At 35.8% G+C, this 23,778-nt stretch overlaps 1 protein-coding gene across 3 annotated transcripts in view; it reads left to right on the forward strand.

Moving 5' to 3' along the window:
- Positions 1–23,778, forward strand: part of RFX3 (regulatory factor X3) — a 277,032-nt gene that overhangs the window by 223,062 nt on the left and 30,192 nt on the right. For all 3 annotated transcript variants that reach the window (XM_064490242.1, XM_031449784.2, XM_031449782.2), the window contains 6 exons: positions 121–233; positions 4,121–4,236; positions 4,674–4,828; positions 8,787–8,884; positions 11,867–12,016; positions 18,097–18,305. In XM_064490242.1, coding sequence (XP_064346312.1) covers positions 121–233; positions 4,121–4,236; positions 4,674–4,828; positions 8,787–8,884; positions 11,867–12,016; positions 18,097–18,305 — 841 coding nt within the window. The remainder of the gene's footprint in view (positions 1–120; positions 234–4,120; positions 4,237–4,673; positions 4,829–8,786; positions 8,885–11,866; positions 12,017–18,096; positions 18,306–23,778) is intronic.

Here is a 23,778-nt window from a genome sequence, read left to right on the forward strand (position 1 = left end):
TGCTCTTTGGACCTCTGACTTAAAATTTTTCCTTTTTAGTCTTCTTGTATTTTCCCTCATTAATCTGTAATTGGCACCATCTACAATCACTTTTTTTCTGTTGTGTTGTCATGGTAACAGATGCATCTCGAGCACTTCCCGAGTTTGGAGAAGTTGAAATCTCTTCTCTGCCAGATGGTACTACCTTTGAGGATATCAAGTCACTGCAGAGTCTTTATCGAGAGCACTGTGAGGTGAGTCTTTTCAAACAGAGTATGGACACATGCTAAGTTTTGCCAGGCAACTTGCTAAAATAAAATAAGCAAACCTATTCCTAGAGGACAGATGAAGGTAGTTCATATTTCTCTGAGCACCAGTAAGTTCATTTTTCTTCTTGTCTCAGACTAGAGAAGTGAAGAATGCAGGAAAGGGGGAATAAATTCACTCCCCTTCTTCTTAGCCTGTTCTATTATGAACCCTTTGATAAAGCAGTTCCACCTCTAGGTACTCATCCTAGAAAAATGCTCACATGTGAGTAAAGAGATAAATGTACAAGGGAATGTGTTACACTATTGTTTTTAATGCAAAAGATTGTTTATAGCTCAATATTTAATAGGGAGCTGAATAAATAAAATATGGTACAGTCTATAGATTGGAATGCTATGCAGCCATTAAAAAGGACAGGCAACTCTAAATGTACTATTGTGGAACAAGCTCCAGGATTTACTTTTAAGGGAAAAAGCAAGATGTAAAACAGTGAACATAGCATACTATCATTTGAGTGAAAAAGAACATATATTTGCATCTCTCCAGAAGAAAACAAAATATTAATGCTGGTTGCCTTTTGGAAGGAAACTGAGTGACTGGGAGTCAGGGGAAAGAGATGATTTTTCAATCGTCTTTGAAAAATTCTCTTTTTAATCTTTTGAGTTTTACATCATAAGCATGTATTTCTATCAAACGTATTTTCCAGAAATGTTTAATAAATCACTTTAGGTGTTCCTTCCAGGGATCCTTGAGGCTCTAGTTTTGTTTGTTTTGTTTCTGCGGCTAAATAAGTTTTCTCTTGGTATTTTCCATCCCTCCTTCTACTCCATTTCTGAGTATCCCACATCAGAATGGGCTGCGTTGTCTCCAGAAGGTGAACTCTCTCCAAGCTAGCACGTACCTGCAGCTCATCTGGGAGAAAGGAGATAACAGATTGCAATAAGAGTTTTCTAAAGTGCCTCTCCTTTTGAAAGAGAAGTCTGTTTAGAATTTAAGGAGCTTTATTCCAGGGCTATTTGTGATCTACTTAGGAGTAAAAGATAATCCTCTGGATTTTATGGGCAGTCTTCCTGACTGCTGACAATGCAGTATGCAGTGAGAAGTCTCAGCTCAGAGCATTCACAGATTTTTTTTTTCCCACTCCAGAAATAAGAACTGCTTGAGTGAATCTGAGTGCTTGTCAAGGGTGCTAGATTATTAACAACCAAGGGCAAGTTCTCTCTTTATTAACAAACCATGTGCCAGAAGTGTCTTTCAACATGTCCCGCCAGTTTGTTCCCAACATTTCTTGTAATGACGAGAAGTGCTTACCATCCAGTTCTCTTTGACTGCCCTGCTTTTCCTAATATTGGAGAATTCTGGATGATCCTTACTTATCTAGAAAAAATTTCTTTCTTTCTACGTGTATATCATGTATATTCAATAAATTTTTACATAAATACTCTCTGAGCAGTTTATCATTTCCCTGTGTTCAGGTAAAACCTTGCTTCAAGCAAACCAGCCTACACAAACATAATTTGGACTTTTTAATGTTTCTCATATTTATTCAAAGTATAAGTTGGAGAAGATATGTAAATATTGTAAATGAAAAACGCCCCCAATCAGATGAAGATACTCTTTGGATTACAAAATTTTTCTTAGCATACCAATTGTCGGGAGGACTCTGTATGAAGAGATATGGACATGTACGGTAATTAATCTGTGTGGGAAATGGCAGTCCATAAAATGATCCCCATTTACTTCAGAGTTACCAGTGTCCACGCCATCTCTCATGGGGTCTAAGCGCATATATGAAAAGGAAGAATTCTGATCATTTTTCTCCTGTCAGACTTCGAAATTTTTGAAGTGCTGGTGCCTGAGTCTCAGATCCAGTCCTGTGAATGGTTGTTTGCCCTAAACCAGTGGAGAATGAATTATTTTAAACTATATTTGCTTATATATTTTAGTCTGAACATATTTAAAAGTGGGTGGACAAATGATAAAATGTTTTATTCATTTGTAAAACTGCCTATATGAGACTGAAGTGAATATCCTTTTCAAAAGAATTATTTGAGATTATTTAATTTGAAGAGCTACTTAATTTAAGATGCACTAAATTCGTTACTTACCGTATTTTATTTCATATTTGTGTTTTAGGAAAAATTACTGTACCTATTTTGCCTGTTATTTGGAATTCTCACAATTGGTGTATCAAAGATGTTTTGGAAGTATCACTAGTTATGTAAGGACCAACTATAATTTTCTACACAAGTTGCTGTGGCAGTAATTTTTTCTTTTAATATATGCATAGTGTTCTTACAACAGTCTCATAGCTGGAGATGTGTTAGGCATCATATCAGATATTACTAGTTTCTTCGTTGATAAATATCTCTCGAAATGCACCTAAGCTACAGCTGAGAAAGCAGCTATAATAATTTGCCTCCTGAGAAGGTTTCGGGGTTTGCCTGGGAGGAGGGACATCTGGAAGCCCTGTTCTCCAGGGCTTGCTCTTGCATTTTTAGTGTTGCTGATACTGCACGGCGAGGAGTGTGTTAACTAACATGTCCGCTTCCCTCCATTTTCATTATCCAACTACTTGTAACGTTTCCTTCTGGTTCCCAGAACATGACTCCAGACAGATTTTGCTTAATACTTGAACTGGTCTCAGCGTGTTCGTGTAGAGAACATCAGGTATTCTCTATCACAGGCAGGGCCAGATCTGCTTAGGGAACACACACTCCAGAATTAGGAAGTTACGGTTTCCTCTTTTTGCCTAAGATGCTCAGATTGCCTCTCTCAACGATTGCCCCATGTTTCTCTCAGTGTCTGTGAATTTTGTCTTGACGGGGCTGTTTTACATGTTTCTGTTCGCAGTGCTGATGACATCAAACACATTATACTGAGGACTTGTCTTTGATACTAAAAATAATCACAGAATCACGTGCTCTTTGCACAAACAAGTTATTTGGTTTTATGACTGCTTTTATCTGAAGGCGAATTTGCAGACTAATTGCAATGGCAGGGTGAAATTAAATATAATCATCAAAAGTTAATGAAAGTGGCAAATTTTAGCATCATCAAAAAAAAAAAAAATGCCCTCGATGCAGCTGGAAAATGCTTCTAGGAGATAAAACTAAGGAGAAGGAGGAGATGAGGCCCCCACCCCCAAGGTTAGAAAAGGAGATAGTTTGACAGCTTCTCTCCAAAGAGAGTGTGCAGAGATAGGAGTGAATGGAAGGCATCGTGTGACCTCAGAGATGTACTTGCTGTGCCTTTTTTCTGCCCAGACGGGCACTACCCTCTGAAGGCCAACTGGAAACTGTAGCTTCTACCCCAGCCTCTTCTTGGCTAGGAACACTCCAGAACCCATGGTCAGCAGCACTAAGCAGAGCTAATTCAGCCCTAACTCCATCTGCCACACACAAGCAACCCCACACCCTTTTCCTCTGCCCTCTTTTATGGTTGGCGGATACATCTAGTGCAATGAGGACTGATGTGAATTGAACCTATTCTGTGCCCTAACGGATCTGAGAATCATGTTGGCAACCAGGGAGACAGGAGGAAGCAATGGGTTAAGGAAGGGAAGAAGAGTAAAGGAAGCAAGTGTGAAAATGGAGGGAAAAGAGAGGGAAACGTAACGGTGGAATATGAGGCCATTCTAGGAGGAATACAAGTTATCATGCTGAATCATTTAAGAATTCTTTTCCTCCTTTTTTTTTTTTTCCAGCGAATCTCTTGTTTCCCCATTTCCACTGGCAAAACTGAGTTGAATTTCACCATGTCCACTTATGAGCCCAGAAGTGTCTCTAGCGTTTGTCTCATTTCAGTACGTTCTCCTCACACATCCCTGTAAGACATCTTGTAAGGTGATAGTGATAATCATTTTGTTTTTTAGGCAATATTGGACGTTGTTGTGAATCTTCAGTTCAGCCTGATAGAAAAATTGTGGCAAACATTCTGGCGCTATTCTCCCTCTACTCCAACTGACGGCACTACCATTACTGAGTCAAGGTCAGAATCAATATGCTTTTCCAATTCATTTTCATGGCTGAGTAGACGCCACAGCTAATGAATTAGAGATATGTATACCAGTTGTGAACCTTACCTGATAACGTTAAGTGGATAGATTGAAATAAACCACAAACTACTCTCTTGAGGTTTCAGCGTGTGTATTCTAGCTCCCATTTTTATTGATTTGGGGGACTGCGGTAGAACTGTTTCATCCTCATGGAATTAGTATCATATCTGCCTTTCATACCGTCAGAAAGTATTAACGTGCATAGGCAGCTCTGGGGGAGTGTTGTATATATCCAGCCGTATGGCACCAGGGCAATGGTGGTGTAGTTCTAACCTCAGTAATATTTGATAAACTAAAACTATTTTTAAAGTCCATTTTCTTTTTTATCCTCATTTGCCATCTATTCATTTGCTACATTTATTCACACCAGCAATCTGAGTGAAATAGAAAGTCGACTTCCGAAAGCAAAGCTGATAACTCTGTGCAAACATGAGTCTATCCTGAAATGGATGTGTAACTGTGACCATGGGATGTACCAGGCTTTGGTGGAGATTCTCATCCCCGACGTCCTTAGACCTATTCCTAGTAAGTTAAATGCAGACAAGTACGGATGCTTTTGTTCTCATACATTCCACCCAGAAAGTTTTGGGCAGTGACGTTGCAAACTCGAGTGATTCTAATCTCATTTAAATTTGCCAAATTGAAAACATGCAACACAGAGTATTGCATGAAAGTAGCCTAGAACAAAATGGTAGTAAAAGGGGAAAATTCTCTGTTTTTCAATCTTTCATTTTCTTTTTGATTAAAAAAAAAAAAAAAAAAAGGACAACCTATAGATGTAACGGCCTGGATGACTAATTGCAGGAACACTCCCAGGCCAGTCAGTCATGTGAAAATTATTCTACCCAAGGACACAATTTCCTTCAGAGGGCCCCCAATTTTTGAAATCTGTAATTGCTAGACCAGCCTCTTTCATGGTTGCTTTTGATTTGAAATGAATTTATCTTGGTTTCCACTGAAGTTGAATTTCTTTATAAAAGCATTTACTTTGTCACCAACGTCATGTTAAGAACTACAAATGCAGTTTCCATTAACAGTAATGGTTAACTGACATTTTGAGGGAAAAATCTATGTAACTGCACAAGCATTGTGTTCCCACCACAAAGCAAATAGAAATTACATAGATAAGTTAGATTACTTTTTTAAGTGATATGCTTTTTTAAACTACCTTGTTGCAAACAAAGCTATTTTCTGCAAGTGTCAATATAAACGCTACTGCGGATACTTGTGTTAGAGGCAGTTGAAACGATTTTAGGCCTACATCTTTATGAGCACGTACAAGTAACCTTGACTTTTAAAGAAATCGGACAGAATTTCCATTCTACAGTGACGTTAATCGGGTAAAAGCAATCTTTTAGCTTGTGAAATTAGCAACCATGTACTTCAAGTACACTGTTCACGCTCAATTCTTGTTAATTTATTCCAGAAAATATTTAAATAGGGATTAGTAGAAAAAAAAAGATGAAGATACTAACATTCATATATTTATACTTTCTTTTTTAAATGTCATAGGTAACACTGGAAGATATGAGTTATTTCATATGTTCCTCACCACCTTAAAATATATGCTTAGACATGCATTTACATATAATACCACATACACATAAATAAATTTGTATAGAAATTGGTTTTTTAAAAATCCAGCTGCCATTGTCTCACATTTTTATAAGTTGCTAATATTTTCTACTCTATTTGCACCTAATTTCCTGACTAAAAACTGATTAAGAGTGTTGTTGTCATGGAAAACTTCAACATGTAAATTCTCTACTGATTTATGTTCCAGAATCTCATTTTCCTTGTTTTTGTCTTGCTCCCTGTGCTCTGAGTGATAATCTCTAGAGATGTTTAAGAAAAGTTGCATAGGGTAGCTCATTAGCCTATGACATCTTGCCACCAACATAAATTTCTCTCATGAGATGTAAGAAAAGATGTCAGTGAGCACTTTGTTTTTTGAGGTAAATCAACAGCACCAGTATCCACTAACCACTTCTGAAGTCTGTTGCTTCTATGTTAGTATCACAGGACTTTAACTTGTAAACTCAGCAGTTCCCTAACTTCAATCATGTATGGAGTTTAAAATTTTTAAATACACAATACAGTTGACCTTTGTTTTTTGTAAATTTTGATTTTAAAAACCAATTTATTCTGTCAAGTAGTTTGTCTCTGCATTCAGATAACTCAGTTTCAGGAATTTTGACATGAGTATAGTTTTATGGTTTCTCTGAAATTGCACAATACATTAATGTGCCACCCTACCACATAAATTTGGAATTTTAATTCCTGTTCTATAACAAGACTTAACAAAAATAAAGCTTAAAATACAGTGTAGAATGCTATCTTCTGATTATATGCATTTTAGTATTAGTCATAAGCAGGTTGAGACCAGTTAGCTTTGGAACAGTTTTGCATTTCTAACCATCCATTCATGAGAAAAAGTTACCAGAGTCAATCTGCACAATTTGATCTGACATGAATCCCTACAGAGAGAGCAAACTTAATTTTATTTTTAAAAATTTTATTTCCTGGCTACTAGTACTTCACTCTACCATTTACTGTCCAGATGGGATTCCTTTTTTAAGCCAAAAAAAAAAGTCTGCATATCACACTAATTTAAAGTCAGCTTGAAGCTACTATATTCTAAAATACATTTATCTGAAAATGGAAAAAAAAGTTAACTGTAAAGAATTGTACAAGAACTCAACTGGTAACACTTAAATGTACAATTTGTGATTATAATTAAAGGTGACCCACATGTCATTTAGTACAAAAACCTATAATCATTTGGTATACAAAGCATATCTTTTTATTTTACAATCTCTCTAGCATTAAATTTGTCTAGATAAAATGAGTCATATTAAATGTTTTAAAGTAATATTTTCCAGTTCTTGGTTTTTTCAGATTAAATTATTATATTAATTATAGACAAAATACAAAATACAGATAGCCAAATTGAATCTTGGACAAAATTTTACTGAGTTTCAAAAAAGGTCTTTAATTTTTTTCACTCTTTCATTTCCATTCATGCCTGCCCTCCATGGTTCTAGTACATAATACAGCAGAAAAATATCTTTCTTTCTTTTTTCTTTTTGGCTGAAGTGGGAAGCTTTGGAAATTTCAAAAGATTAGTTCTTAAGAAATTTCCAACTCAATGTTTCCAATAGATGATTCTCGTGGTTAAGAGCCTGCACTTCTTGAGTTTTTCCTAATCAAAATTTAGCCATTTCTATCTCTTCCGTCATTTGTCCACTTAAAGAAATCATTTTTTAAAATTACTTGTTTTTTTTATTGGATTAGTAAAATGTATATCTTTTGCAAGTAATCTGAATAATCTAAATTATTTCTAACTCTGCTTTAACAAAAGTAATAAAGAAGCATGTCAGACTCATCTGAGCACAGAAAGAAAAACCAAGGAATTTAACCCCATCATTGACATTAATATTTTTGGGAGCCTTGGACAAAAATTAACTTCTCTGTTTCTTTTAGTGGAATACCGATTGTAATGCCTACCCACATTATAGGGAACGCACAGAGATTTATTTTATGTTGTGGGTGGTTCAGACACTTACTTATTAAATGTCTAAAACTGCTCCCTACCCTGTGAAGCCTTGGGCACAGATGAAGCAAAATGCTATTGATTAAATTACTTGTTGAACAGTAGAAGAATTCTGTCCCCTGTCATACAGCCATCTCAGTAAACAGACCCCTTATTGCCAAACAGTCATAGTCATTCCTGACAACTGAAGATGCTTCTAACTGTTTTATGACCACCATAAAAGCTACTCTCCTGGGACCTATCCCTATTTCAGATTTTAACAGATATGTAAAGAGTATGGAATGGACTATTTTAGGAATATCTTAAGAATATTGGTCTCTGTGACAGCAGTTTTACCACAGTGATCTTTTATCTCTACCTGCCAGTGAAATGGAGAATAGTAATCCAAAATTATCAAGTCAGGTTATTTTAATTTTTTACCTTACTTTTCAACAAGAGTGAGAGATAACTACTCTAATTGACATGTTCTCGTGTAAACAGATGCATAGAGGAAGAGAGAAAGCTTTGCATCACTTTCTTTTTAACTAAAATGAAAATAGGTTAAGAGCTTGGGGAAAAAACCAAGATAAAGAATTTATAAAGAGAAGACTTAGCCTTTGAACACAAAGCTGGTTTTGAAAAGTGTTTTGTCTAAGATAGAAAATTCCATAAATATATTCACAACTGGTATATGTTGCTATAAGCAAAAATGTTTGAATGTTTTCCTTTCCCAACAAAGTGTCATAAGTATATTGGAAAAAAAAAAAAGCCCAAAATTTAATTTTTGGATTCTTTCAGAGTTAGGAGTAATATTAAATACAGTTTTGTCAATGAGAACAATATAAGTTCTGTGCAGTTTCAGATGTCGTTTGCATGTTTTCTCTTATTCTCACGTAAAGATTAATGTTCTTTGGTATCTTTCTCGTTCTGCTTTTATTCTTTAACATTTAGGTGCCTTGACCCAAGCCATTCGAAATTTTGCAAAAAGCCTTGAAGGTTGGCTTTCCAATGCCATGAACAATATTCCACAGAGAATGATACAAACCAAGGTACACTTTTATGTCTTTGCTTTTTCTTTTGTGTTTAGGAGATGGTTCTGGTTCTGAACTATGAATTTTCAGTCTGTTCTATCAAATGATGTTATGTAAAGTATTGATAGCGTAATATATAGAATCTTTTAAAATTGATTTTTATATTTGTATTTTATAAGCATGTAATAAAAAACTTGCACAAGAGATGTTGTTTGATAATGCTCCTTTCGGAGAGAGTAGAGAAACATTTTAGCTGTGGTATATTTACGAGCCCTTTTCTTAAGTATGTATTTCAGATTGCTTAATTGCAAAGATTGAAAACAGCCTAGGATGTTCAAATCGCTCCCATTTGAAGGAGTTTTAGATTTTTAATGTCTCCTACTATACTCATTGTATTCTGAAATGTTCATGTAAATTAATATCCGTTTGCTTTTCAGGATGTTTTGTTTTTTTTAACACCGGAGAGCACTTTTGTGAATTAAGTAATCATTTCCTAAAGTGAACAATTGTCTCACGGTTGATGACTGTATTTCAGGAATGTGGATTATTTAGCTAGAGATAGGGATTCTAGTCTCCACTTCGTCCCCTACTAACCATATTACTTTAGGTTGATCTGTGAACATACATGACAGATTGGACTGATTCCGTCTAAACTTTAGTACCAGAAGTCACATTTTTGTGGCCTCTTGTCAGTGACTGTATCCACTGTTGCACTCCAGCAGTGCACCTTGGCTTTCGGCTTGTGGGGCGTGGTTGAAACTCTTGTAGCTGACACGTCTGTGACGGCACAGGTGGTTCTCAGGTTTTCTGCTTTGGCTTAAGGTTTGCAGTAATACGTTCCATCCATGAAACTTACAGAAGGACACATTTAATCAGTATCCCCACCTTAGACTATTGCTTTAGAGCTGTGCTGTTTACACAGTAGTGCTAGCCACATGTGGCTATTTAAATTTAAAAATTTTAAATTTTGATTCCTCAGTCACACTAGATACATTTCAAGTGTACCATAACCCATGTGGCTAGTGGCTACCATATTGGGCAGCACCTATGTGGGGCATTTCCATCATTGCAGAATACTCTCCACAACAGTGCTCTTCTCAGTGCTGCATTGAGGTGGGCAAATAAATGAGGTGCTATTTAATTATGATGGTCAGAAGAATGCTTTCCAACTTGCAAAATCAGTCATAGTCGTAAGAATACTTTGAAACAGCTAAAAGCACCTCCCTCCCCAGTGGCATCAAAGTGAATGTGGTCATAGTCCAGCTGCAGTATTGGCTATTTCATTGATCTCCAGAGTTGATCTGGATGGTGCACCTTCCTCTCTCACAGATGTGTGGCCTTTTTTCAGCTGAGCGCGCAATCAGTGAAAACGATCTACCCTAACAATGGAAAGAGCATAATGAGGTTGTGACCAAAAGTTGTTATCAGAATGCCTGGATTCATATTCCCACCACTGTGTCGTAGTTTCTGTGTAACCTTGAGCAAGATACTTAACCTTCCTAAATCATAATATGTGTCTGATGGGATGTTTATGAGAATTGAACAAGGTCATATGTATGAGGCATTTAACATAGTTCCTGGTACATGTACTTGATTAGTATAAACCACAGAAATGGGAAAATGTATAATATTCTTGTTTGAGGGTATGTGAATGTCCCCCACGTTCCACATAATCCTAAAACATCTCACTATCAAGATGGAGCGTCCTTTGGCCTGTGAACTTTTTCTATCACTCGGCCAACTGACTGCTCAATTAATTGCTTCTTACATACCCATAGTGATTTAATACCATTGCATACATTCCTGTAAGTATGTTAAAATCCTCAGTAGATCTCCTATGTAAGTGTCCATGAGAGCATGAGATTTAGCTATTTACCTAGATTTTCTTTTTTTGGCATTATCTTTGATATCTTTCAACATAATCTGATTCAGTCAGGGTCTCAGCAGGAAACAAATGGTGTATCCAAAGGAGAAATAATTAAAGAGAGTTTAAGAAGGGTCTGTTTGTAAATGTGTGAACAGAATTAAGAAAACCAGGGAGGAATGGTAAAGCAACCCAGGACTAGCAATACTGGGAAGTCTGCCTGTCCCTAGGTCTAAGGGGGAACAGGTGATTCTGGCATCAGGCGATCTCCTTTCCCCCTTAGAAAGGAGAGAGCAGAGATTGTGAGGGAATAAATACTTGGACAATTCTTTCTTGCATCCTTCAGATTCCTACCAGTGCCTTTCATTGGCCAAATGCAACTGGAATCCAAAGGGTAGGGAGGCAGTTAATGTCTTCCTGGGCACAGAGCAGAATGGAGAAGGATAGAAAGTAGATGGTGAAGGGCAAATGGAGGCTTTCTGGATAGTACTTTTACAGGAATTCAAATTCTGAAAAAGAGTTGTTCTTGTTGCTTGTGTCTGATAAGTTTATTAGCTCTATATTTGCTAATAAAGGCTTCGAATGATCTTATTGCACCCCAAAATTATCCACTCTTATTTCACCTCTATAAAATAAAGGTAAAAAGAGCAAATCTGAATGACAGTGCTCTGCAAAGTATATTTTTTTAATCCAATTTAAAAAGTGGGACTGGATAGTTTTATTTTCCAAGTAAAAAGAAAAAAAATTTTTTTATTTGCTTAATTTGTAGTTGACTGTGGTGCAGAGAATAAGAAATGAAAATCAACGCTTTTCCTACTTTCCTCGACTAAGTAATTTCTTGCTGTGGATGAGTAGCTACTTGCAAGACCGGTTTAATTAATGCTGCACTCAGATGTTGAAGAATGTGGGAGTTTGTTTTAGTCTTGACCTCAACCTACTCAAAAGGAAAATAATACTTGGTTTAGAGATTTAAATGCTATAATTTACAAATAAGCTCTCTCACCAAATGAATTTGAAATAAGTATCAGAGGGAAGCATTTAAAATTTGGCAAAGGAATAAAGATTTGAAGATTGCAGTGGTTTCTTTTACTGGAGGGGAAAAAAAAAGATTCCAATTTAATTGGATTTCTTTACAGGTTGCAGCTGTAAGTGCCTTTGCCCAGACTCTGCGAAGATACACGTCGCTCAATCACCTGGCCCAGGCAGCTCGTGCAGTGCTTCAGAACACTTCTCAGATCAACCAGATGCTCAATGACCTCAACCGTGTCGACTTTGCCAATGTCCAGGTACTCTGCTTTTTTTCAAAACATGTCTTTTAATGAAGGGTATCCAATTTTTTTCTTCTTAATTAGGATCATCATATTTTCAAAGTTGTATCTATACACATGCACAGTTATATTCACAGAGTCCTGACAGAGGAGAGTTTTACTCAGCCATGACTTTACTGCTCCTGTTTTGTGGTTCAAGTCTGCTAAGATGTATAGTGCTAGACAGCAACACATTCACTAGGGTTTGCTGAATAACTAACGGAGTAATGACAGTCACAGTCATGAAGTTCGGGAGGCAAGAGATAAAACTCTTCCACCTACTAGCTGTGGAGTCTTGGGCAGGTTACTTAACTGCTCTCAGCTTTACCGTCCCCCTTTTATAGCACCTATCTTAGATGATCATTTCTATATTTAGTAATATGTAAAGCCCTTTGCACCATATCACAGAGAGAAATTTATTTTTAGTTGTGCTCCACCTTGAAAGAACCAAGAACAGCTCTAGTTCAGAGTTTATTATAGGTGCCTGGTAAATATTTGTTCATTTGAAAAGAATTGGGTGCAATATATTTGAGTCTTTTGATCACCCAATTGAAGGAAATATTTTTTAACATTGTAGTGAAACTACTCATTTATACTTTAAAGATCACACACAAAATAGTTACTTTAGGAATATCATTATGGAATCACAACAGATATTTTATCTCACATACTAAAGTAATGAAGCTAATTGTTACCAATTATAAAAACAGTATCATTGCTCACTCAAAGCATAAGCAACAAAGAAAAAGATATAAGTTGAACATAATCAAAATTTAAAACTCTTGTGCTTCTAGAGACCATCAAGAAAGTGAAATGACACCTTCTAGTGTTGAAAAATTTTTCGCAAATCATGAAAAAGAACATGAACACAAATATATGTATATATATGTATGACTGAAACATGCTGTACACCAGAAAATGACACAACATTCTAAACTGATTATAATTCAATTAAAAAAATTTGCAAATCATGTCTGATAAAAAATTTATAGCTAGACTATATAAGGAACTATTACAACCCAACAATAAAAAGACAACCCAGTTAAAAATGGTCAAAAATCCAAATACATTTCCCCAAAGAAGATATACAAATGCCCAATTTAAGCACCCCAAAACTCATTCATTAGCCAACAGGGAAAAACACATTAAAACATTTCATTACCGCTAATGGGTATTATCAAGAAGACAATGGAGTACAAGTGTTGATGAGGAGGTGGAAATACTGAAACTGTTGTACACTAGTGAATGGAATGTAAAATGGTACAGCCACTTTGGAAAACAGTATGGCAGTTCCTTGAATGGTTAAACATTGAGTTACCATATGACTTGGCAGTTTCACTCCTTGGTACATATCAAGAGAAATGAAAACATGTTCATCTAAAAACTTGTTCATGGATTTTCCAACAGCATTGTTCATATTAGCCACATAAAAATAGGAACAACCCAAATGTCCATTGACCGATGAATATATAAACAAAATGTGGTATTCCACACAATGGAATGTCATCAGGCAATAAAAAGAAATGAAGCTCTGATACATGCTACCACACGGATGATCATTATGCTAAGTGAAAGAAACCAGATACAAAGGACCATATGTTGCATGATTCCATTTAAATGAAATGTGCAGAATAAGTACATCTGTAGAGACAAGAAGTAAGTTAGTTGTCTAGATCCTGTAGACTAGGAGATTGGGAGGTGACAAAGAAGGGGTATGGGGTTTCTTTTTGGAAACTACTCTGTAAATAAAAGAAGCCATTGAATTATATACTTTAAATGAGTGAAATGCATGCTATGTGAATTATAGCTCAATAAAACTTTTTTAAAAAAACAATGCCATTGCTTAAAGATAAACTAATTATTACTCCATTTCTTAGAAATTTTAATCTGCAATTCTGGTCTAGTTTTATCATTTAAAATATATCAAAAAGTAATATTTGGGCTTGATTTATTTTAGGGTATAGTTAATTAGTTGAATTCATTCTGACCCTCATGAATTTGGGCTTAAACTTGTGATGTATAAAAAGTTTTTCTTAAATCTACATTTCTATATATTTTTTCCTGTATTTACAAATACATACACACATGCAAATACATAATCTCCACAAGAACAAACTGTCTCAGGTTTACAAATCCATTAATTTTTCATGTTTCAGTGGACTTTACATTCACTGATTTTAGTAGGAACGTTAATGGTTCATACAGTATTGTCTTAAAATGTATAATGTAATGTTTATTTCAAATCTTCATTCAGAAAAGGTATGTTTAAAATTACCTTAAGAAAAGTTGAAATAGTAAGGCAATGTCTAGTTTCAAAAAGTAATTTTTAAGTTCAGTAACAAAATATATTTTAAAATGATTTCTAGTAATATCTGGGAGAGATTTAAAATTTTCTATTAACATTATTTTCATTTGTGTAGTTGTGTGTCTGTAACCCTATGAAGTAATTATAGAAATGAGTTCTTACTGGTTATAAACACCAACTTTGGCAATATTATTGCATGTAAGTCAATTATACATCTATACTACCACTCATTCTCCACTCACCAACTTTGAGGCTACCTTTTCCCTTCTTCCTTTATTCTCAATTACCAAGTTTTTCTGGGTCCACATGACAATTACTAGTGCTAAAACCTGTGCGATTAAATATCTGTTCTCCAAGACCTCTTTCTTTTCCTCAGAGGACCATGAACACAGTGGCGTGCCCTCCATTTCTCCCTATATTTCACTTCTCACAACTCTGTTCGTTTTAATGGGTAATCTCTTTCTAAGGGTGGCATATTTTGTCTTAAATTCTCTTCTTTCTTTCCTTTTCTGTTCCAAGTTTTGCCTGGTTTTCTGAGTTCTCTGGTTTTCTCAGCCTTCTGCCTCCCGTTCCACCTTTATCACCCTCTCCTATTTATGTGGAAGTTGTCCCTGCCCCTACACAATTAACCTCAGTAAGACTGACACTTACAAGGGTGATGCTCCTGTAATAAGAAAATTTTCATTGAAACAATGAAAATTACATGTAAATGTATATATTTTAGTACTCTAAGATCTTGAAAGTTCTAAAAAATTTCTTTCAGGATGTCCATAAATCTGTTTCACCATTTCATTCTTTTCTAATTAAATCTTTTCTTCATGCATTCAAGATGACTTTCCTATTATGATATAATTGGTTCTCTGTTTTATTTAACTGATAGCATTACATCAGCATTGCTTTCCAATTTTTTTGTGTGTAAATGGATAGCATTTCATTTATAATATGGGCTAAATAGGTTTGGGTGAGTTGACCTGATAACCTAACTTTTTGCATATATTTGTGTTTCTGTTTTTAAAATCATTCTGATTTGGAAGCTACTGACTCTTTATCATCTTGAGTATAATTTATTTGTAAATTAGTAGCATTCTTATGTTCATCCTTAGCTTTTTCCAGTGTAGAATTGAAATAGCCAAATCCCTTCACAAGGGGAAATTTACAATGTGCACTATTGTTAGTATATACTATTTTCAGTCCTGAGAGTAGTAAAATGAAGTATAATATAAAGTCACTTATATAATATTTAAAAAGCCAGAATAATGTCCCGTGGCTTTTTTTTCTCTAAGTTTGGTTTTAGGTTATCATTCTATCATGGCAAATACTAACTACTAAGTAGTGAGTTTGAATTTATGTTAAGAAATGAAAATAAATTCTTCCAGGGATACTAGTAAGTTCCTCCTGCCTGTTGTCATTACATGAGCAAAAAACATCTCCTGCAGTGGGTGTAGAGTTTCAGTTTTGCAAGATGAGAAAGTCCTAGAGATCTATTACACAATAAGGAGCCTATTAGTTAACAGTCCTCTACTGTACACCTAAAAATGATTAAAATGATAAGTTTTATATGTTTTTTGCCAGAATTTTTTAAAAAATGCTTAGACATTAATGAAAAAATAAAAACAACCTCCCCTATCATTTTCTGGAGGCCTAAATTCTCCCCTGGGTACTCTCCTAGACTCTCCAACTGATATAAAATGTCTGGGAGTCACTTAACAGTAAATTTCAAAAGATCTTAACTATTCATATTACATAAATCTATCATGTAGAAATAAGTGCAAAATAAAGTGAAGATACAGTTACAAGATTGCTAATTCCAGCATATTTCTGATTGTAAAAAATTGTAATGAACATAAATTGTAACCATATGGAATTGGTTTTGTAAATAATGGTATATTCATGCACTAAAGCATATTCAATCACTGAACAGTAAATACAGTTCCTCATTTGCCTATAAGGAAAGACAGCTATCATATATATTTAAGTGAAACTAAGCAAATATCAAGTGTAATATATAATATGATCTTCTTTTAAAATAACATATATATATACATAAGTGTACATATATATTTATATGTTACATGTGAAGAGTTTGAAAGGTGTATATGTTAGCATGTAGCTCGCTCTCAATATTGGCATTTTAGAATTTTTAATATTCCTTTTTATTTATATTTTCAGTTTTTCTATAATCATATTTTAGTGTACTTAAAATATTTAAAAGTGACTTTTAAGAGGTAAAATCCGGAAGACTTTATCACTAATTAGATAAGGGAAAGAAGGATAGTAGGTGGTATCAGCTGGGAATATAGAAGAAGCCCTGGGTTTACCTGGAGAGAAAATGAATTGAGTTTGGACATTTTGTATTTGAAGTACCTTCTGGTTGAAATGTCTCTTGAATAGGTAAAGTCTGTGGGGTGAGGAGAGATGCTGGAACCAGAGGGTGGAGATTACGGATTTGTTCAGTTGAAATGGGCAATTTGAATACATTAGTCTTCTGAGAACAGATAGAATGAAAGCTACAGACACCCTGCAGAAAAATATACACATGTTTACAATGTTTTAGATCTAGAATTAGGGCCTTCAGAGACACCTCTCCACAGAAATCTATCTTGAAAATATTACCTGTACATAATGCACCCAGCTTAAAAATTCTTATCACATTTCATTCCTCTAATTTTATACTTAGGGAAAATGAGGCCCATGTAGATTAAATGAATTGCTTGAAGTCATTTAGTTGATTGAGGCCCTATATTAAAATCCATGCCCTCAGTCAGTTTTATATTACCAAATAGTTTTTATTCTGACCTTGAGAGTGTAGGATTCTTTCATCCTAAAAGACAACATTGCACTAGAAACATTATAAAATGTATGACAACCACTGAAAATTAACTTTGAAAGTTCCTATTTTCTTTGCCAACACCAAACATGAAAGTTTCCAATCAGAACCAGAAGGAGAGCTATAGTAATCACATTTCTTGGCAGGTAACATGTCTGCATTTTCTCGAAATGATTTTTGTTGTTGTTGCTGTTGTTGTTTTCGGTTCTGTGAATTAATTTGCATTCATAGCCTTGCCTTGATAGCCCATGAGACTTCAGTTCCCAATCCATAAACCTCATGCAGCATATGGTTCTACCTCAGACCATTCAGTGTTTGTTTCTGTTTTAATCCGGAGGGACCACTTTTGGCCAATTGAATCTATTTATCCATCTGACTTACACTAAATCTTTTCAAATGAATTGGCTTTAAAGTTTTATCTGATTGGGAGTAAAAAGAGAGAGTATAAAAGCTAAAGAGAGAGAAAGAGCCTGCATACTGTAGGTTCAGGCTCCTATTTTTCTTAAGTAATCATATATTTTAGTTTTTCACACAGACCAGCTAGTGTAGAAAAACCAAGTCATGGCTTTTTTGTCACGTCATTTTTTCAGGCACAAGGGCAATGTTAGTTTCCTTAACAAGTGACAAGTAGTCATTCATTTTCTTTTTTCTTTTATTTATTTATTTTGGTGGGGGAAGTCATTAGATTTATTTATTTTTTAAATGGAGGTACTGGGGATTGAACCAGGACCTCATGCCTGCTAAGCATGGGCTTTACCACTGAGCTATATCCTCCCCTACCCCCACTCTCTGTTCATTTTCTTAATTCATTTAATTGTTTGAAGCTTTCAGTAAAAATTTCCCATGCATACATACAGTTTGTGTACTGACATTGAATGAAAAGATGCTGGGTTGAACTTTTCCTTTGCCTTCTGTGTACTGTCCCAGGAGCAGGCCTCCTGGGTGTGCCAGTGTGATGACAACATGGTTCAGAGACTAGAAACAGACTTCAAGATGACTCTTCAGCAGCAGAGCACCCTGGAGCAGTGGGCCGCCTGGCTTGACAATGTCATGATGCAAGCACTGAAACCCTACGAAGGAAGACCCAGTTTTCCTAAAGCTGCCAGGCAATTTCTGCTAAAATGGTCTTTCTACAGGTATCAGCTCAGTTCCTCCTCTTCTGCAGTTATGTGTGCAAGTGCTTCTCAGAAAGAAAGAAAAGAAACGAGTGAAGACTTTAGTTTGCAGAAACTCCCTGTTGTGATTATCTTCAACTCAACTCATGATTACACCTTCATGGAATTGTACCAGGAGGCTTAGGGAAATAAAAATTCTGCTAGAAAAAGAAAGCCTCTTACTCAAAGCCCTGGAAGTTCTCAGATGGGAACATCGAAGGTTCCAGTCTAGATAATACGTTCAGTAACAGTGACAAAAGGGCTGCAGTCCTCCCTCTGGCAAACATGCATTATTTAGGCTTCTTTCTTGAGGCCGTACCACCACTCCTCTTATCATTCTCTAGTTCAGTGATTCTCAAACTGCAGTTCCCTAGACCAGGAGCATCACTATTGCTTGGAAACACATTAGAAATGCATGTTCTCAGATCCCTCCCCCAAAACTACCTGAATCAGAAACCGTGGAGGGGAGGCCCAGTAATCTGTGCCTTTTAAAATATTATCCAGATGATTCAGATGCATACGGAGACCCACCTAGTTAATTTCTTAATTTGATCCATTACAGGTGTTTTCAAACCTTGCTACATCTCGGAACTAGTCTAAAAGACAAAGCAAAACTCCTAGGTACTTCCCCAAACCTACTGAATCAAAATCATGGTGGTTAGGAAGTAGTGATTAGGAGTAGGGGTAATCAGAAATTTTTTCCTCAAAAAGCTGGCTCCTGGTGATTCTAACACGGAGCCAGTTTAATATCCAGTAATCTAGTAGACGGTACAAAATGAATTACTTTTTGACTAAAATAATACAGATATAAACGTTTTGTTTTTGTAGACATAGCAGAACCTCAGAAGATAAAAGACTATTTGATATATGATATCAAATGCTGGGATGAGTTGTTGACCATAGGTCTGCTCCAAGAGTTAAAAACAGAACCTTGTACGTTGGCATATACAGAATTGACACATGGAATTCCATTTTGTAAGATAAGTTAAATAAGTTATATTTTTGATCCCAGCATTTATTCTTGTGATGGGAGTTCATTTTTTTGCTTCTTTATATAATGGTGGCTCCACTGGCTCGGGCGTAAAAGCCGTATTTGCTTTGAGGTTTAGGCAGTCCTCAGTTTAGTTCCTATGTAACCATGCGCATATCAGAAAGTGGTGACCGCAGGCCGTATCACTGACTGTGGCTGTGGGTACACTGTCGGGACATCTGCTTTGGTGAGTGGTAGGAGAGAAGGTATACAAAAAAGCAGCAGAGTTTAGAAACTAGTAGTGCTTGTGAACCCAGTTAAGTCCAAATTACAGAATTTTCATCTTGTTTTAACCACCTTTATAAAGATGGAACCTGACTTTCAGTTATGATGGTAGTTGCTTGGTTTTTATTGTGACTTCTTTCTTTCTCCACTGATTTGGTTTAATTCTTATTTGTTAAACTGAAGTAGAGCTGTAGATTCACTGTGTATGTTTAGCTAGGAGTTGAATTATCCTTACATCCTGAAAATAGTTTCCTAGGGTCTAGCTCAGGGTCAATACAGTGAAAGAAAGCCTGCCGGTGTTATGTTGTTGTTTTGTTTTTGTTTGGGGAATGGAATAATTCCCCAGTTCTGTCTCTCATATATTTAATACCTTTATCCCACATGATTTGAGAAGCACCTTATTAAGGTGCTTAACTCTGTGACCCACTGGTATGCTTCAGTAAAGCCAGTCCTAGGTTTAGATCTGGATGTCAATGAAAAATGTATTGATGATATGTTTTCCTTTAATAAATGGGAAACATTTGGAAAACATTATCACAGTATCCTCAAAGTAGATGGAGCAGTAGTAGTAATAGTAGAATCAAAAGTTTAATTTGGGAACATTTCTTAGGAAGATTTCAGATATTTTCTCATTTGCTTACAAGTTGATTTCATTTATTTTCCCCCAGAAAATCATATAGATGGTATGTGTGCTTCATGAATGATGAAACAGAAGTTACACTAGCTATTGTTCCAAAACCTGCATGACCAGAAGCAGAGTGCGTCCTCTACATCAGAAAAAGCGGGGGTTCTTCTGCTTCTTACTGCTTTCTTATGTTGTTACGTCAGACTTGCCCTTACTCCTTTCTGAGTATTTTTCTACCTGTATTTAGTTGGTATCATTTTAGAAATACACCCCTGGAGCCTTTGTATCCACAGAGATCTGTTGCAGGTATCTTGAAAGAAGAGAAAACTACTTACTTGTAGTTCTTGTTCTCTGCAGAAATGTACAAACCCAGTAGATCGTCACTTGCCTGCCCTCTGTCCTCCGTGAGTTGGGGATAATTGGCTTGTTATTATTAGACACGATTATGGTTATTATTTTCATTTCAAAAAGTCTTGAAGGCGTACAGTTCAGGGCCACAGAGGGAAAGTCATATTCAGAGAGATGCATACCTCCTGCTGGTAGGCGAAGTCAATAGCTTAGAAACTTGAGAGCCTATAAAATCTGACCTGTTTTTTTTTCTTCACCGAGGCACAAGAACATATTGAGTAATGAAAGCTATAGTCACCAACTACCAGAGAAGAGAATTACAGAGTATTTTTTAAAAATATTTTTGGCTTTGTCATAAGAATTTGGCAGTCACATACACCAACCCTGCGTATTCTGAAGTTGGTTAATGTCATAATTTCTAAAATTTTCTGTGTGTATTTACGTGCATACAAATAAGGAAATGGACTGCAGAGAATCATGACAGCATCAGTTGACATATTGCTGCAAACACCCTCTGCTCCAAATCGGGGTGAAGGGGGTCTCTCCTTGCCTAACCTGGCTTTGAATGGTTGCTGCTGGCTCCCTGGGAGGTGGAAGAAAATATCACCGCCTTTCTTGGGCAGAAATGCAGAAGTTAAATGGGCCATTTCCCAGCTTGTGTGTTTTGTGGATAACAGAACACAGCATTCCTCAGGGCCACCCTGAGGGTCAACCAAGTACCCCATTTTTAAAGAATGAAATTTATAGCTTTGATACAGTGACTTGAAAGGGAGCACAGGGAACCTAGTTTGCCTACAAGTGAACAATATATGTCTTCCAAAAAGTAATACTCTTTCAAAGTTAACTGTAAGCACTATTTGAGAAGAGAGTTCACAGAGGGAATCACAGGTGTGATTCTTCTTAGGAAGGATGTGATGTATCCCCAAAGACATGAGGAGGTGGACTGAGTATCATGTTTTTGGGTAGATGTTTCAGTTTCCACACCAGGAGATAAAAAGATAAATACACAAAGGTATTTCCCATCCGTTATAAAATAATTAACATTTATAACTCTGATTTTAAAAGGAGTTGAATTCATGGTAACTTAGCAACATGAAATTCAGTGGAGTCAATTTTGCAACACAGAGAAGTCTGAATCAGACAATAGGTTTGCAATTAAACTATAAATTGTGTCATTTGATACTTGGCTTGTAGGGCAGAAGCCCAACACACATAGCATAAAGTAGACATAGCATTAATAATAGAATTCAACTGATTCTTTTCTTAACATATGACAGTAATTTCATAGCATGCTTATGAGTTTTTTTTAAATAACTAGGTATTATAATGGAAGGTCTGCACACTTTTTTTTTCTTTTTCCAACAGAATGTAGTATTATATGTACACTTTATGCTGAAATAAGGTGATTGCCCAACTGTCCAAAAGTTTCCAAACACCTAGAATAAAATCCAAAGGCCATATCATGGCCTGTGAGACCCTACGTGGTCCAGCTGCTAGTCCTCCAGATCCCAATGTGTATAAATGTTCATATATGAATGAACCATATTTTTTATACTCAGTATCCTAAAATGGATATTTAGTATTGCCCCCTGTTTTCTTACTAGTGTAAATATTGCTGCAGTTAAAACTGTCTTTGATCATTTATGTAAAGTTCGGGAATTAGAATTGCTAGGTCAAAGGATTTGTGCATTTTAAATTTTGACATGTATTGCCAAATTTCCCTCCATAGAACTTTTGTGGATTTATGCTTACAGAAACTGTAAATGAGAAAGAGTTCTTTTTCCCATACCCTCTTCAACACTGATCTTTTAATTTCTTATAGTGTAATAGATGATATGTGGTATCTTACTTTAATTTGCATTTCTTTCAATTTTGTATAAGATTAGTCGTATTTGTATATTTGTTAGCCACTTGTCTTCTCCAGGCTATATTTTAAATATCTGCTGTCTTTCTTCAGGAGGAGATACGTAATTAAGAGTGACTATTCTACTCCTTTGTTACTTTATTTTTCAAAATTATTTACTTCACATGATCAAGTTTGGATGTATGTGTAAAAATGTTAGACAATGTTTTATTGTTATTTCTTTTTGTTGTTTTTGCTTTAGCTTTTTTAAGTGGAGAATTCTCTGCCTTTTAAAATTTTACCTTAGGGAAAAAAGTGTTTAATTTCAAATAGCTATTAAATTTGTAGTGATTATTTTTTACAAATAAGTAGTGTGTCACTGAATTTAAGGAAAAGCATGCATTGAATTATAAACAGCATTTTGTCTTTATAGCTTTGACATATAAATGGAAGTATTCATTTATCTTTAGTGATTATAGAGTTCTAAACTGAAGGTATTCATTAAGGTGTTTGACTCTAAGGAACCATTCACTAGTACTGCTTTTTAGGATAATAAGGGTATTATCAACTCTAACACACGTAGCAGTATCGTAATTGGTAGTTTTCTTAAGATCGCACGTATATTAATTATCTCATGTGATTCTCAGGCCAGTCCTGAACTTTAAAATGTTGAATGACATGCTCACAATCAAGATCACATAGTGGTCAACACAGGTCTAACTCCAAATGCATGCTTTTTTTCCTTTTAGTAAGTAGATGCACACAAGTGAGAGGCCCTCTGCCGCCATCACTCAGTGACCCTTGTTCTTGCTGTCGTAACCAGATGAGACTGAGAGGCTCGGCTCCTCCAGTTCTGTGTGTTAGACTCACAGTCGCTTATATTCGAGTCTTGTTCTGTTTATTCCTAAGTTTATTTCACAACCTTTAACCCATGTGATCCTTTAGATAATCACATTAAAGATTTAGACCAAAAATACTGCTTTTATTTTCACCCAAAAGGAAAGACAGTCTCAGGGAAGTGATTTGTTTGAGACTGACAGTGAGTTAATGATGAGCCAGAATCAGAGTCCAGGGCTTCAGGGTTTCAGATGTACAGTGATCTGTCATGTACAATGATGTGTTAGCAGCTTCTATATAAATAAGGCTGGAAAGGAAACGGGAAATAAAAGTACATTCTCCTGTTTTTCCATCTGCCTGGCATTTTACATTTCTTCATTGCAAAATCAGGCTTTGGAATATCAGCCCATACGTTTGAGATTCTATCTCCTCCTCCTATCTGAGAATATAATGGCAGTTTGAATTTGTGTAGGCCAGAAATCTCTAGAAAAGGCCACTAAATGAAAGTGAGGAGAAACACACACACACACACACATTCCACTCTAAC

Source organism: Camelus dromedarius, chromosome 10 (assembly GCF_036321535.1).
Source record: "Camelus dromedarius isolate mCamDro1 chromosome 10, mCamDro1.pat, whole genome shotgun sequence".
Lineage (NCBI taxonomy): Eukaryota > Metazoa > Chordata > Mammalia > Artiodactyla > Camelidae > Camelus > Camelus dromedarius.